This window comes from Arvicola amphibius, chromosome 3, assembly GCF_903992535.2.
Source record: "Arvicola amphibius chromosome 3, mArvAmp1.2, whole genome shotgun sequence".
In the NCBI taxonomy this organism is placed as follows: domain Eukaryota; kingdom Metazoa; phylum Chordata; class Mammalia; order Rodentia; family Cricetidae; genus Arvicola; species Arvicola amphibius.
In genome coordinates this window covers 151,835,079-151,852,569 of record NC_052049.1, presented here as the reverse complement: position 1 = coordinate 151,852,569, position 17,491 = coordinate 151,835,079, and the positions used below count along the sequence as shown (strand labels likewise).

The following is a 17,491-nucleotide window of genomic DNA, read 5'->3' as shown; positions in this document are numbered from 1 at the left end:
TTGTACATGTATGTGGTCATGTGTGTAGTGTGGGTAGAGCACAACCTCAGGTGTCATCTTTAAAAACATGATACACCTCTCAAGTCAGGGCCTCTCATTACTCTGGAGTGCACCAATTATACTTAACTGGCCAGTGGCCCCATGGCTCCTTCTGTCTCTTCCTCCCCAAGGTTGGAATAACAAGCACACATCACCATGTCCAGCATTTTTCCATGGATTCTGGCAATCCAGCTCAGTTTCTCATGGTTTCAACACAATTACTATTACTTTAACTGAGTCTCTCACACACAAACACACACACACACACACACACACACACACACACAGCGAGAGAGAGCTCTTGAGATAATTTTTAATAACTACTTAACAGAAAAAAATCCCATATTGCCAACTTCTCTGCATGAGGCAAATTAGAGAGCTTCTCAAGATGGCTGCCAAGCATGCACACAAAGGTGGCAGTGACATAACAGAACCTATCTGCTCTTTGCAAGTCCTGCCATTAATTTCATTACATTTTCCAGTCTTGTTAAACATGACAAAGAAACACTTTCATGGGATTGATCTTTCATAATACAGAGGGCAGCAAACTTAACCATGTCTACAGCCCGTTTAATCTTCTCGGTGACTCTTGAGAGTAATTGGACTGATCCTTCAAAACACAGAGTGCAGCAAACTTTAACCATGTCTATATCCCATTTAATTTTCTCAGTGACTCTTGGAGTAAATTTTTCCATGCAATTATTAGTATGTTATATTACTAGGTTAGCGAAAGTGCTACCAAATCAATGGTACTGACAATTATTCCTTCTTCTTCAAAACATTTGAATTTCTTTGGGTATTCCAAATGATGCACAGACATTTCTGAAGATTCAAAGCTATCATCCATAAATGAGAGAAAACACGTGAGGTGTGCAGCTCTGAATCAGGGTTTCCTCACTTAGAATGGTTGTTCCCAGCTCCATCCACTCACCTGCAAATTTCATGTTTTTAGTGGTTGAATAATATTCTATTGCATAAATGTACAACACAGAGGTCAAGACATTAGTAAGGGTTCATGGGGAGGGGGGCTTCCAAGGGAGGGAAGAACACAGCAATATATTAGGGGAAGGGAGAATAATGGAACAGGAAGGGTTAAAAGGGGTAGGATTCAGAAGAGAACATGAAAAAAAAAGAAAGATGGCAGACACTAAAGACTTCCTGAAAAAGACATGAAAAACTACTGAGGAGAGTTCCTAAAATATAAAAATTTTCATATATAAAAACAACTTAAATGTAGCTTCACTTCACTGGGACAACTGTCTCTCTACAAGACACCACGAGCTAACTGTACTGGCTGGTTTTGTGTATCAACTTGACAACCAGCTAGAGTCATCAGAGAGGAAGGAGTCTCTGTTGAGGAAATGTCTCCATGAGATCCAGATGTAGGTATTTTCTCAATTAGTGATCAATGGGGAGGGCCCAGGCCATGGTGAGTGGTGCCATCCATAGGCTGGTGGCCCTGGGTTCCTAAAAAAAAAAAAGCATGCTGAGCAAGCTTGGGGAAGCAAGCAGCAACCATCCATGGCCTCCGCATCAGCTCCTACTTCCAGGTTCCAGCCCTGCTTGAGTCCCTGTGCTGACTTCCTTCAGTGCTGAAGAGCAATGTGGAAGTATGGGTCAAATAAATCTTTTCCTCCCCCCAAATTGTTTTTTGGTCACGGTGTTTTGTTAAAGCAATAGAAACTGTAACTAAACTGTAACCAATTTCAGGAATGGGTTGCCTCTATCAGAGTTGTTAGCTAGTTAGGTCCTATAAACTCCCAAGTTCTATAGATAATTACTGCTGCTCTTAGTTACCCTCCAGAACTGATGGCAAGACTATTGCTGAAGATATCACATATTTGAGTCATAGAACATGGAGAAATCAAACAGGTACCAACCTGGAAGCTTAATCCTTACTGGCCAGCATTCACAAGGGAAGTGCTAGGTACGCTACTAGAGGAATAAAGTAAAACTCAGTCTTATCCAGTTGTAAACCCCATGAGCTAAATTACAAGCCTGGCTAGACATGCCGACTGGTGCAACAGTGGCACATACAGCGCGGGAGTAACCAACCACTTCTAATTAGATTTAATGTCTATTTAAAGATGGAACCCATACGTGGTACAGTTATCAGGGCCACAAACCAGTGGCTAGACACGTCATAGACATTACTAATCTGCTAATGTGGCACAGCACTGAGCCAACTCCTAATGATGTCTCATTATACCCATAGATTAGTACAGCTCCCAAACCCCATCAAAGAAGCTTCGTTTTGCAATCACTGGTGATTAAAGCAGAGATCCACAATTAGTCAAGGTGCAGAGAACAAGTGACTGCAGAGTTCCCAGGCCTAAATGTACATCTATGTCACAGTACCCTCCTGTGAGGCTCGGGGGTTGGAAGACCAAAAGCCAGAGCTGGTAGGTGAAAGGAAACAACGTTTTCCAGGCACAACAGGGCAGCTGCACATACGAACTCACAATGATTGTGATGCATAAGATCTCTGCAAGCTCAAATCAAACAGAACCACAGCAAGGAGGGGGGATGCATAGCTGAAGATCTATTGGTAAGTTATAGATGCTGAAGGAGAGTTAGCTTTCTTTAAGGGTGTGGCCCCAGCGGGTCTCATGCTCCAGCGGGTGGCCACACACCTACCACTGTATAAGAAAAAAGACATAGGTTGTGGGTTGCATGAGTAAAATTAGGGGTGGATAAAGAAAAGGATAGGGGATGGGATGAATATAATCAAAATCCAATATGAGAAATTCTCAAAGGAATAATAAATATTTAAATTTTAATTTTTATTTTCAAATGGATTTTCTACGGCAAGGTACAATATGTAAACTTCACACAAAGGAAATTGGCAAAGAAAATAATTAAAAACTAAATTACAATCACTACACATAAGCAATAGAGAGCTGAGAAGAGAAAAATCACTTAGCACAAGAATTAAAGTACAAAAAAAAATTATGTTAAGTGCCAATTTAAAATGGGACGCTGGTTTGTAAACTGGTAAGAAAGAAGCACCAATAAATTGGTGGATCTTTTCAGAATTCTTGATTTTTAGTTTAAGTAATGTTGTTCTTGCTGAAAAAAAAATAGGGGCTAGAGGGTTGGTGATTAAGAGCGCTTAATGCTTTTGTAGAGAGCTTGGTTTTGAATCCCAGCACATACATGAGGCAGCTGATAACCAGTAACCCCAGTCCCAAGAGGTCCTCATCTGGCCTCAGCAGCACATGGGGCACACATACAAAGGAAGGAAGGCAGGGAAGACGGGAAAGAAGAAGGGAAATTCAACATGGAGTTTTCCTGTCTGCCAGCTTGATAAACACCGAAGACCCAAACACAAGCTAACAAACTGGGTTATCCCTAAAACTCTTCCACATTCCCAACCCAGCTCTTGTTAATCACTTGTGCAGTTACAATCTTGAGTACCCATGTTTCTCCACAAAACACTGTTTTCTGCTTTAGTGACACATTTTAAAAATGGATCCAAAAACAATAATTAAACAGTTGTCCCTAGAGACTCAGGTTATCTCAGTCATGAGGCACAGCCTCATGCTTCTGCAGGTTGGTAAACCATCGAATAACTCATTCATTTCCGCCACATTTCCACATCCCACAACCATTTAGACCTCGTTGTTAAGAGTAGGTTTCTAGTGTTTCTAAAATTTTTGCTCGGCGTGTTGATTAGGTTTTTGGAAGTTCTTATTATGTAACCCTGCCTGCCCTTGAATTCACAGCCATTCTCATTCCTCAGTTTCCCAAGTAAAGGGACCGCAGATGTGAGCTGCCACATCTACCTTTCTGGAACTTTCTCAATTGTGGGTACCTATTCAGTAAAGAACCAATATTATCTTTTATATGTGCACATGAGAGGCAGTAGCAACAGCTGGCCCCTGGAGAAAAAAAAAGACTGCAAGATATTATAGCCTTCAAACTCCATGCACTACCAGGATGTAACTAAAGAATACATGGGGATTAAAGAAAGCAGGAAAGAACCTGGCACTGATTTTGTGAGTTTCTAATTTATAAAACAATGGTTTTTTCTATTAACAAATTAATTCTCTCAATGAACTAACAGAAATATGTATTTAAAGAAAAGCTATTCATAGGTTTTTTATAGCTTACTCTTTATTACTTGAGCATACAGACTACACATTTAAGTTTTTGTACAGAGATGTTTTTAATGCAAAAAAAATTTCTTTTCCCACATACTTAAACACATTTAAACATACTTTTCTTGCAACACTGTTTAAAACAGCCAGAATTGAGAAGCGTTTCAATGTTCATTAGCAGGGGAAAGGGAAGGATATAGCACATATTTTATGAAGTAAAAATCAGTGACACATATGTTAATTGACAGAAATTAACTGTAGGAAAAGTTATTTGATGGATGTGTGTCTCAAGAGGCCTCACCTGTAAATGAGGAGCTATTGACTGTTGACGGCTTCTGGGCAAGGTTTTCCTTAAGGGTGTGACTGTTGGTTCATCCACCAAGCTAAAACGCATAGCCCTACACCCAGGAGTATATAAGTGTCACACACTGGGATTGAGGGGCTTTTAAGAGGGTAGGGAAAATCACAAAATTGGGACGGTGGGTAGGAGTGGGAATGAATATGATCAAAACACAATATACGAAATTCCCAAAGAATTAATAGGAATTATATATGGTTTATCGAGACAGGGTTTCTCTGTGTAGCTTTGGAGCTTGTCCTGGAACTCAGTCTGTAGACCAGGCTGGCCTTGAACTCACAGAGATTCACCTCCCTCCCGAGTGCTGGGATTAACAGCGTGTGCCACCACTGTGCAGCGTAGAAATATATTTTAAAGAAAAGCTATTTTAGAATATTTATAGCTTGCTCTTTATTATTTAAATATATAGCTTATACATTTATAGATTTTGTAAATTTATAGAAGAAGATTTTGCAAAGCAAATTACAGGAGCGTACTTATATCTTTTTTATGCTTCATATGTAAGCAAGTACGTTCTGCTTAGTCACCTGTACAGAGAAATATAAATACACAAGACCAAAGCTAAGGAATGAGTTGGAGTAAAGGAAATGAAAGGGGAACTTCTTGCTATTTTTAATCTGTGTCTAAACTATACATGGCTATGGGGCTTTAGTGGGTGAACTTGTTACAAAGTGCTATGACTCATGATCCTAAACTTTACACAGAAACAAAATATATCACTCTATCACATGGCATAAGCTTAGTCACTAAGACTATAACTAACTTAAGGCTTGAAAGATACATGTGTCCAATGCTCAGACTAAATCTGGAAAGTAAGCCGGAAAATTCTACTGGGCCCAAGGCCATGAATAGTAGAGTTTACCAATCACAGAAAACAGGCCAACAAATTCAAAAGTAACTTTGCACTTCAAGCTAAATGAAAACCTTTGGTTACCCTCCCTACTCAACATGTAATCAAGGCCTCTCCTCAGTAGGGAAATTATGTCCTTGTAACTGCAGTCCCACTTGTTGTAGAGATACAAAAGTTCTCCTAAATGACTACAACAGAAACAGAAACCTATGTAAACGATTCGTAAGAGAACAGAGACATATAAAGAAAAAATACTAACTTGTAATCAAATAAATGAGTATTTCATGGTCAGGGAATATATGCTTTCTAAGTAATACACAGACTCACAAACCAAAATAACATAGTATAGACAATACATATACAGAGTGAAATTAATCTGCCAAATTCCATAGAGACAACAGGTAACGTTTTTAGATGACTAACATTTTAGCTTCCTAAGGAAATCTATGTCTAGAATCCTTTTGAAAAAAAAAAAAAAACTATTCCAGGAATTACTCAAATAACAGTACTTCAGATTTGGGGAAATTTCTCTTTTCTAATAATACCATACAAGCCACTTTTCAAAAACTAAATAGAAAAAGTGAAATAGGAGCCCAGTGCATAAGCCAATTAATGACAGTGGATTCATACAATGAATGGTCACTTAAGTTTATACCAATACAACAGAACTGCATGTGCCTCAGGTTTCCAGGTGCCTTCTTTCTTCACTATGAAGATTCATTTCCTAATTAACTCATTAACAGCCATGTTAACAGCCAGAACTAGAGGTGCAATGTATCAATAATATTTAAGGGTCGTTAGCTTGTTGGAGAGGAAGTAACCCACTTTCCTCAGTAGAAGCAATTACTCTTACAAGAATAACAAATATATTCAGTAATAATAACGATGAACAATAACTATTCATATAGTTTAAGGGCAATGTTCATTCACTGAATAATGCCTTAATATTGTATACAATTGTGCCGTATTACCACAATTGTAATAATAATCAACAATGACTGTTCACACAATAGACTGCTACTCAGTAATGCAGATGAACTAGACACAGGCAATAACATGGATGAAATCTCTGTAACAAACACAAGAATATATGTGAAACTCCATCTCCACAAAGCCCAGAAACACGAATAGCTGATCTAATCATAATCAGAAAGCAACTAGGCTTACAGCTGAGGGGATGGACAGGCAGAAAGCAAACAGGGAAAGGCTTGCAGGAGTGATTAAAATGTTCTGCATTTGTTTTGTACAGTGGCTATATGAATATATGGGGCTGTCAAAAAACCATCAAACTGAACACAATAGCTATGTATTTTATTGTACACAAATTACATCAAAACAAAGACATGTTTTAAAGTTAACTTGCCAAAGTAATGTTCTTGAATTCAGGGGGGTGGGAGGGAATACACTTTAGACAGAATAAATCATTTGATATTTAAATTTTCCATTACAGCTGAGAAATAAGCAGTCACAGATGTGTGCTCATAGAATTATGATTATGAGCTATAGGGAGGGTAACCCTATACCTCGGGTTACTGTGACAGACCGCCAGGGAAGACCGATACCTCAGCCCATCCGTTAACAGTACCTGCTTCACTACAAAGTCCCCTGACCTACAGAAATTTCAGGGTCACGTCTGTAAAGGGAACTTTCAACGTCACGTAGCACAGTGCCCTCACTTTGCCATACAACCCACTATGACTAAACAAAACTAAACACGATCTTTTATTCTTGTTAACATTTCACATTCCACAATCAGAGTCGAACTAGATGGCTTTCTCTAAAGTTTACATCTGAGGACAAAATTAAATGTCACAGAACTCAATCCGTAGGGAAAGTGGAAATCAAGGAAGGAAAAAATATCTAAAAAATTAACTATGTAAAAGAAAGCAAGGATAATCACAAAAACAAAATGGAAGAAATCTTTACCTGCTGCTCTGTAAAGAATTTTAGGTTCAAAAAATATACATGGATCTTTATCTTCTATGCATGACAGTAGAAGTCCCTTGGCCTGGAAAGGGCTCCTGGGTATAACCACCTGCAAAAAGAAACAATTTTAGCAAAGTACACCCCAGTAAACCTACTTCTCAGGGTTGATGCTTAACCAATCAAGTGTAACCAACTCAACTAGAAGACTGGGTATTTGTATTTATTATAAAATTTACACACAGTCCCTCAGAAATCTCTTTATCCACAAGTATTTCTATAATGCTTTCCATGTCCTGATAACTAAGATACTCGTCTTTCTTTCAGGCCCTCACCTTGCCCGAAGCTCAAAGAGAACCCGCAAGGCACATAAAAAGAAAGTAAAGAGAAGTGACCACCTTAAAGTGCCAACCCCTCCTACTAACACTCTGCTCTCACTTGCAAACAGAAGTGCCACAGTCCCCTTTGTCCTGACGGGCAAACGTAACCTGCACTTCCTAAGGGAAAAGGCGATCCACTGAATTTTGTGGACTAGATATTATAGCATCCAGATGCACAGAGAAGAGAAAAGCATGGTTGTCCCACATCTCCAGGGGACAGGCAAGGGCTCTGAGACTTGCAGGAGGGGGCTGCTGAAGAGGATTAGAGACGACAGGAAGTACATGATATAACTTGGCAAAGCACACTGAGAGGATCATTTCATCTCTCCTTCCCAGTGACTTCAAGAAGTAGCTAGTATTCTTCTTCCCACTTAAAAACAGAGACTGTTGTCTTCAGGGGGGTAAGGACACTGCCAAGGTCACAGATGATCGTGCTAGGAAAGAGATTCTTACTCTGTTCTGATACACACAAGAGACCACACTCTTGACCATGGTTCCTCAAATCACAACTTTGTACCTAAGCTTTCATGGTTTTAAAAGAATGGGGTAAGAACAAACTTTACTTTGGAAGGATTATTAGAATAAGCCTGGACATACTACAAAGATCAAACAAGACTCCTTGAAGAAAACCACCTTCAAGGTGTTTGTTTGGGAGGCAGAGGCAGGTGGATGTCTATGAGTTTGAGGCCAGCCTGGTCTACAGAGTGAGTTCCAGAACAGTCAGCGCTGTTTCAAAAAGAAACCTTGTGTCAAAAAAAAAAACCAAAAAACAAAATAATAATAATAATAATAATACAGTATAAATCTCTTTATTAACCTCATCACACAATGCCTTTATGCTTCTTTTCTTCAGTTTGTCTTTGCTTTCTTCATATAGTTATTGTATTAGCCTTTCAATATATATATTTAGTATATAAGCTTTATATTTCGAGTTTAAAAATAAGAAGTAAAAAACAGACAGTAGAAGATTGAAAGTTCTATTGTTTAAAACCTCTAGCATATGGTGTAAACATTATCAACATTATTATCAACATCCAGCTCAAACTCAAAAATAAGTGTTGCCTCAGAGGGGCTCTTGTCCAAAACTACCACTTCTGGCTTGTGTCACAAAAGCATACAGCCTCCCTTCAACTGGGACAAACATTATTATGAGCCAGCAGGAAAAAAAATAAGGAAAAATGTAAACATTTTTATAATTGATTTCTGTTGTCAAAAACAGACATGTTTCTCTGGCTAACACATCTGTGATTTCCTATGATTCCCTGGAAAGCTGTTTGGTGATATCAAGAGACAAACACATAAAACATTTGCAACATGAAAAGACTTAAGCTATTACAGGAAGACTCTTCCAAGCAGACTAAGCAGTTACCATGCTCTAGATTAGAAAAGATTCCCATCTATATAACAGCGTCCTCTCCGTCTGCTTAAAAACTGAAAACTGAGCTATAAGCACACATGACTTTGAGGTAAATATAGACTGAACAGTGGGTTTTATTAAATGTACCCCAAGAAGAGTTCAAAGAGAAAAACACATGAGAAAGAAGAAACTAGAGCTTTAGGAGAATGCCATAGACCTTAAAATCTGTGGAGTCAATTAAGGCCAGCATCATGACAGAGCTGCTTCAGGAAGAACATTCTAGAAAACTGAGCATCAGCAAGTTAATTTAAAAAGAAATGCTAACCTCCCTTTCTCAATTATAGTTAAGTTCCTATCAATTCCAAAGTCCTGTTTGTCTTCCTTCAGGGAAGGTCATTGATTAATACTAACAGCATAAGCAAATGTGGAAACATCAAATGATAATCAAATAAAGGAAGTAAACAAGAATACCTTGATTCCTGGGCAATGGGCAAAAAAGGCTTCCGGACACTGAGAATGGTAGAGAGCCCCGTGGCCCACACAACCCCATGGGGCCCGGATGGTGAGGCTCCCACAGTTGAAAAGATCACCAGAGCGATAGCGGTACTTGGCAGCTTCATTGACAATCTGCAGAGAAAAGGGACATGCCCCAGTGACTCTTTCCTGCCCAGTGCATATCCTAAAAGCATGCTGTTGGATCTTCCATCGCAACTGTGAACACCACCATGAGGCAACAGGTGCTGAAGGCAAGGCGGGGATGGGTGGGCAGAGCCCGTGTCTGAACACTCGGGGACTAAGATGCCTTTCCCAGCAAAGCATAAGGCACCTACCTGATCAAAGGCGGGGAAGATATAGTCGGCAAACTGGATTTCCGCAATGGCCGTAGCACCAGTGACGGCGATTCCAATCCCAAATCCAACAATTCCTTGTTCACACAATGGGGTGTTAAACACTCTATCTTTTCCTTTAGAAAAATAAATTGAAAATAACATAAGGAACAGAAATAGAAAACAAATCTAATGTAGCAAATTAAAGCAGTGTAATATACATCTGATAATTGGGTGGGATGAAGAAAGATAGGACTGGTAGAGAAACAGCAGACAGCACTGTAACTGATTCAGAAAATAATAGCATTAAACGTAACAAACCTAAATGTGCCAATTAAGGAAACACTGCCATGCTGAGATTTTTTTGAAAAGCAAAATCCTGCTATTTGATAGGAAAAAAATCATAATTAAAGAACTATACAGTAAAAACCATAACAAGAGAAAATAGACATCACACTATCAATGGCAGACATTAAGGGGGGAAAGCCCTGCCAGACTTAATAAGGTAAAATTCATAGTGTTCAAGAATTGAATTCACAAAGACTTACGAATACAAGGCACAACGAGTGCCAAGCAGTTTGTAGTCACTGACACAACTAGGTGGGGGCACAGGCAAGTACATAATTCAGTATGAGACTTTTGAGATACTATCTGGGCAACAACAGAAAAAAAAGGAAGGGGACTTTTAAAATATTGCTATAACACAATAACTGATAGGACACATCTGACATACTCAGGACGCTAGCTAGCATCTACGCCGAGAACTCCAATACTGACGGGAATGGACCAGCCACATGCTGAGCTGCCAAACGATTAAAATCAAATCCAGCATGTCTCAAAGCAAACGACTTGGATATGGAAAAGAGACTTATTAGAAGTGGAGATAGTGGGTAGGAAGTGAATCAGGATGCACTTCAGATGTGTATGACATTGTCAAATTGCAAATTCAGTAAGAATTATTTATAAGAGTATGTTCCCTGGTGGGGTCATACTAGAAGTCAGTAATGAAAAGAAGTAAGGAAATCTGTATGTAGGGCTGCGGCTCTCTGTAGCTCTTGCCTAAAATGTGGGAGGTCTTGGGCTCAAGTCCCAATATTCAAGAGAAAAACACAATACAAAGGGAAGGGGAAGGGGGAAGCAAGAAAGCTAGCTAATTACTTTGCTGTGATTTGATTGTTAAATATTCCCTCTAGGCTCATGGTTTGAAACCCATCACCCCACCCCACCAACCTCATGCCCAAACTCTCAGCCCTGTTGGGAAAGGATATGAAACCTTGAGGAGGTGGAGCCTTTCTGAAGGAAACGGGTTTCTGATGACAAGCTGTGAGCCCATCCCTCTTCCTCTTCCCTCTCTACTTGAATTAAGATGTAATGTGACCAGCCAGCCTCCCGCTCCCTCCACCATGCCTTCCTGCCTGCTACCAAGTCTTCCCTACTATGATGGACAGTACTACTGAATTGTGAGCCAAAATAAAGCCCTTCCCTCCTAAACTGCTTTTATCAGGTTATTTCAACACAGCAACAAAAAAATAAATAAAAGAGCAGGGCAGTGGTGGCACACGCCTTTAATCCCAGTACTTGGGAGGCAGAGGCAGGTGGATCTCTATGAGTTCGAGGCCAGCCTGGTCTATAAGAGCTAGTTCCAGGACAGGAACCAAAAGCTATGGAGAAACCCTGTCTCAAAATCCAAAAGAAAAAAAAAAGAATAAATAAAAGAAAGGGAAAGAGAGGAAAAAGGAAAAAGGAGATGCAATGAAGTTTGTGTTAGGTCTCTGGCCATACCACCCTGACGAAGCCCAATCTTGTCTGGTTTTAGAAGTTTGTGCTAGGAAGCTTACTAAATGCATATCTCTAATATACAGCTCAAAAAAATGGAAATCATAAAAAAAATGTTTGAACTGAATGACTAAACTCTACATCTCAATTTACTGAACTATTGAAAATAACTGCAAAGTTGCTTCTTTCAAACCAACCCTCCTGTACTTAATAAAATTCCAGGGTAAAAGCAATAAAATTTTAGAGGCATTGGAAAACTAAAGCAAACATAAACTGAACACTTGAACTTCAAAAACAGGGACACAGAGTAAACGATGACAGTTATAAGCTGGCCCAAAGGGACTCTTCGCTCTGTGTCAGAGATTGTAAGTATCCAGACGGACAGAATATATTGATGGGTGTCAAAGACATCATCTAAAGAGGCCAATAACTGAACACCAAGAACATATATCTCATTTATGCACCGATTGATCCAGAACTCACTGACACCTGTACCTGTGCAACCCTCTGAGAACAACTCAGTAGAAAATAACCTCTGCGCACATTAAAAGAGCTGGGCAGAAATAGCTCCTGTGCCCACTAAAAAGAACACGGGAGTATGGAATCCTAGTCTCCTTAAGTTAGAGGAGCTTCATGGAGTTTAAAGAATACATTATGGAATGACGAATGGGACACCAAAGGAACTAAGAGGGATATTCAAAAATTCCTAGAACTAAACAAAAGGAAAAACACAACATAGCAAAACCTATGGGATACAATTAAATCATGAAATCAGTTCTGGTTGGGGGGGTAGGAGTTTCTAGCTACCATCAGAGATATCTCAAATAAATAAATGGTGCATTGGACAAGCAAAAGCAAGCCAACCCCAGAAATGGTAGATGGGAAGACAGAGATTAATAAAATGAGAGGAAAAAAAAAGAATCAAAGAAACCAAGAGTTAGTTCTTTGAAAAGACAAATAAGGTTTTCGTATCCATAAACCAACCAAAAGAGAGGAAATTACAACAGATACCAAGGCAATTTAGAAAATCATTATGACAAACCTTAACACATCCCATTGGATAGACATGGTCACAGAGACCTTTAACACCAGCATGCAGAAGGCAGAAGCAGGTGCATCTCTGTGAGCTCAAGGCCAATGTGGTCTACAAAGCAAGTTCGAGGCGAGCTAGAGCTATAAGTTGAGACCCTGTTTAAAAACAAAACATATCTCCTTAAATTGGAAAATCTAAAAGAGATGAGTGGCCTCTAAATGCATACGCCCTACCAAAATAATCCAAGATGACTTTTCATTGGAAACTCTGAAAGTCAGAACGGCCTGGACAGATGTTTCATTAGAAATATGAAAAACCACAGATCCAGCCTAGATGCTCTACCCAGCAAAACTACCAATAACAATTGATGGAGAAAGAAAACCAGCTCACAACAAAACAAATTTAAGCAACTTATGTCCACCAACCCATATCTACAGAAAGCACTAGACGGAAAACTTAGTCTCAAGAGGTTAACTATACTCAAGAGGACACAAAGAATATATAATCCGAGAATAGTTAATCAAAGGAGGGGGAACACACCACAACAACAAAATGAAGGAATTAATAAACACTGATCAATAACTCTATTAATGGTCTTAATTCCCCTACTAAAAAGACACTGACCAAACGACTGGATTTGAAAACAGGACTCATCCTTCTATTGCATCTAAGAAACACGCTTGACCTTAGAGTAAGAGGATGGGAAGTGATCGGTGTATCACTCAACCCTCACCAGAACAGTTTCCTCTTGCAGTAGATGGCAATCAACACAAAGACCCACAGCTGGGCAGTGTGCAGTGCGTCAAAGACTTTAAGAGCACTCAGCCCTAAATGGGATCCTCATCAACCCCCAACCCCTGCCCCAATGCTCTGTAATCCATGCTGAAGAGGAAGGAGAAAGACTGTAAAAGCCAGAGGTGGTAGACGGCTCCTTGGAAACAGTGTCTTCCTGATACAACATGATTGATGGCGTAGTAACTCACTGAGACTGACAGCATACACAAGGCCTGCACAAGTCCAAACCAGACAAAATCCCAGCATGGAGAAAGGCTATTCCACCCCTAACCAAGAAGTTATTTGTGACTGACACCTGCTGGAAAAGGGAGAATCAATTTTCTCCAGCTGAGTGTCACTGGATGTACCAACCACACTCCAAACAGCCCCATGACCTGGCGCAGGTGGCCAACGCACAATGGACACACAATTTTGAGATGCTTTTTGCTTGGCCCCATCTTATGGGATTTGTTTTTTCTTTGTTTTTTGATTTCGGGGGGTTGATTTTTTTTTTTTGAGTTTTTAAATAGAAAAAACATGAAGTAGGGAGGTGGGGAGAAGCTGGGAGGATCTGGGGGAGGGAAAAATATAATCAAAATAAATGTCATGAAAAAAATTAATAATAATTTTAAAAAGTAAGCATATTGGTATAATCCCCAACAATCAGAAGGCAGAGGCAGGAAGATCCCCAAAAGTACGATAGCTGGCCTATGGTATTTGGCAAGCTCCAGGCCAGTGGGAGACCTCGTCTCAGAAACAAGGAGAATGATGCTAAGGACTGACACCCAAGGTTGTCCTCCAGCCTCCACACACGTACATCCACAAACGTGTGTGTGCATACACACAAACTCCCCAGCTACAAATGGTCCAGGGTCAAATGGATTCTCTGCACAATCCCGCCACAGTTTTAAAGCAGAATTCACAGCAATCTTTCTCAAACGACCACATGAACTCTTTATGAAACCAGCATTACCCTGATGCACTACCAGATAAAGATACAAAAGAGAGGGGGGAATAAAAATTATAGTCCAGTCTCCCTGATGAAGGAGTTTGGATGGAAAAATTATCAACATAATATTTATAAACCAAACAGACAGACAATGACAACTTTGGCAAGGATGTGGACAAAATGGAAGGTCCAGAAATGGGAGTACTGGGGTGGGAGGAGCCTGACAAACCTCTCCTCAGGCTCTGTCTTCAAACTCCCGTGTACACTTACTAATACGCTACTCAAATCTCCATTAAAACTGCACCGCTTCTCAGCTACGATCAGCATTTTATGACATGTTCTAATTTCAGAAATCTGATCAGGAACCCAAACATTCAGGGACGGACCTGGTTGGTATTCATCGTCCATTTCTACAGCCCAGGATATCAGTTCATCTTGGTATGCAGAATTGACTCTCAGCTCAATCATTCCCTTTGAACGTGAGTCACAAGTCAGGCAGGTGCTGAAAACGCCGACTAGACACATCCTGTGCTTCGCAGCTCTGAAGACAGCTGCAGAAACTTAACTGTGTGATTCATACGCATAATTATCTGAGACTGTCTCCTGAGCCTACGACATCTATACCTCAGCAGCACCCTACTCCACTGTAAGTACCTGGATAATTTGAGGGGGTGGGGTGGGAATTGATTCTATTGCTTGAGTGGTCGCAAAGGAACACAAATCCCAGATGCTCACAGGGGGAGCCAGATCCAGCAAGTCCGAGCCGCTAACTTAACCAAATAGGCAGCACCCACTCAATTGCTCCTTGCAGCTTCAAGGTCACAGGACTTTCCTTCTTGGTAGAGAAAGCACAGACAAGGTGAATTTCTCAGAATTCTTACTTTAAAGGAAACGGTTTAACCAATGACGTTTTTATATGCTCCAATAGAAAATGCTCCAACATGAACTCGTGATTAAAAATCTGTTTCTGGCTTCTGCCTAATATTGATTGACTGGTGGTAAAAGCACTAATAAGACACAGTATTGATGACTTCCTCTTTCCCACAGGGCAGTTACCCACTGTAAAGTTCATGTACGTAACATCCTGATAGATGAATCAGGACAAACAGCCAGAGCGCTTGTGAGGCAAGGCAGAACAAGGTAAGACAGACCAGGATAGCTAGCGCCACAAATTGCTACATTACCTAAGGCTGTGTTCTTATCTGCAACAGAAGAGTCACGATGCAAAACAGACTAAACTTATTCACACCGATATTTCTCTCGTGTTCATAAACTACTTACCATTACATTAACACTTTTCTACATGCTAGGGTTGTCCTACGTTGCTTTCTATTGCTGTGCTAAAAGTACCATGACTGAAGGGACTCTAGTCAGCCTGAGCATGGCAAACAATGGGTCGAGCAGGTCTTGCCCTTCTTCCCCATTCCCTATGCCTTGCTAAAACAAAGCTGGATTACATTCCTAAAGCTAGCCACCAGGGTCTATTCCCTTATTTGGCCACTTCCTCTTCCTGAGGCTGACTACCAGTCTAGCTATCAAAGTATTAAAGTCCAACAATCAAAAGTCCCCTTTAGTTACTAGAATAAACATAACCAATTAAATGATTAAACACCTCATCCCATTTTACCTTTATAAGCAGCCATTTTCCTGTGGGCCATGTCTGTCTCCTTTCTAACCAGAGGCAATCCTTTGTCACTCAGGAACAAATATTCCTCTCTCCCTTATTCCCTTCCCCTTCTCCCTCACCTTCAATCTCCTGTCTTTGTCTCTTATTCCTTGCCCTCTGTCTCTCTGGGGCAAATAAACCTTCCTCTGTCCCTCTGGAGCAAATAAACCTCCCTTGTGCTGAGAACTTGGTTTTAGGGGTCCTGAGCCAATACCAATCCTTTCAATCACCGAAAGCATCTTGGGGAGGTAAGGGTTTATTTGGGTTACATATCCAGATCACAGTCCCCCTGGAAGGGAAGTTAGGACAGAGCTCCAGGCAGGAACTAAAGCAAAAGGCAAGGAGGAACATCGTTTACTGGTCTGCTCTCAGTGACTTGCTCAGTTTACTTTTTTAAACAACTTAGGACCACTTGCCCAAGCTATCTCACAGTATTAATCAAGAACACACAGACACACACACACACACACACAGAGAGAGAGAGAGAGAGAGAGAGAGAGAGAGAGAGAGAGAGAGAGAGAGAGAGACACACACAGAAAGAGACACACACACACACAGACAGACACACACACAGAGACACACATACTTTCAGGCCAATTTCATGGAGGCATTTTCTCAACTGAGGTTTCTTTTTCCTAGGTTTGTCTATGCTTATGTAAAGTTGACCAAACCTAACTAGCACTAGGTAAACAAAAACCTCATCTCCTCATGGTTGAAGCTTACATTCTAGAAAAGGGAAACTACAATAAAAACAATTGAGTAAAATATGTAATGTTTATGACAATATGTGACGTGCTTATGACAATATGTGAGAAGTTTATGACAATATGTGATGTTTATGACGATATGTAATAAGTTTATGACAATATGTGATAAGTTTATGACAATATGTGATGTTTATGACATTGTGATGTGTTATAATATGTGATATTCATGAAATATGTGATGTTTATGACAATATGTGATGTTCCTGACGTGATATTTATGACAATATGTGATAAGTTTATGACAATATGTGATAAGTTTATGACAATATGTGATATTTATGACAATATGTGATAAGTTTATGACAATATGTGATGTTTATGACATTGTGATGTGTTATAATATGTGATATTCATGAAATATGTGATGTTTATGACAATATGTGATGTTCCTGACGTGATATTTATGACAATATGTGATAAGTTTATGACAATATGTGATATTTATGACAATATGTGATAAGTTTATGACAATATGTATTGTTTATGGCAATATGTGATGTGTTTATGACAATATGTGATGTGTTTATGACAAACAGTGCTGCGCAGGACAGCAAAGAAGGGAATGGTTGATATGAAGTTGGAACTAATGTGGCTTTAAACAGACTGGAAAGTAACCACTGAGAGGGGACAATTAAGAAAAGAGCATGTGCCACACATGCATCCACAGAGATGTCTGGGCAAAGGGACAGAGA

The 17,491-nt window shown here is 39.9% G+C and overlaps 1 protein-coding gene and 1 long non-coding RNA gene across 3 annotated transcripts in view; one reads left to right on the top strand and one right to left on the bottom strand.

Annotated features, from left to right (window-relative positions):
* Nucleotides 1-17,491, bottom strand: part of Bckdhb (branched chain keto acid dehydrogenase E1 subunit beta) — a 189,242-nt gene that overhangs the window by 132,103 nt on the left and 39,648 nt on the right. For both annotated transcript variants that reach the window (XM_038321849.1, XM_038321848.1), the window contains exons 4-6: nt 9,838-9,971; nt 9,479-9,634; nt 7,274-7,382 (exon numbers count right to left, since the gene is read on the bottom strand). In XM_038321849.1, the coding sequence (XP_038177777.1) occupies nt 7,274-7,382; nt 9,479-9,634; nt 9,838-9,971 (399 nt within the window). The remainder of the gene's footprint in view (nt 1-7,273; nt 7,383-9,478; nt 9,635-9,837; nt 9,972-17,491) is intronic.
* On the top strand, nt 9,497-11,325 carry LOC119809099. Its single transcript, XR_005284623.1, has 2 exons — nt 9,497-9,744; nt 11,028-11,325. It is a non-coding gene; the product is annotated as an uncharacterized LOC119809099 (long non-coding RNA).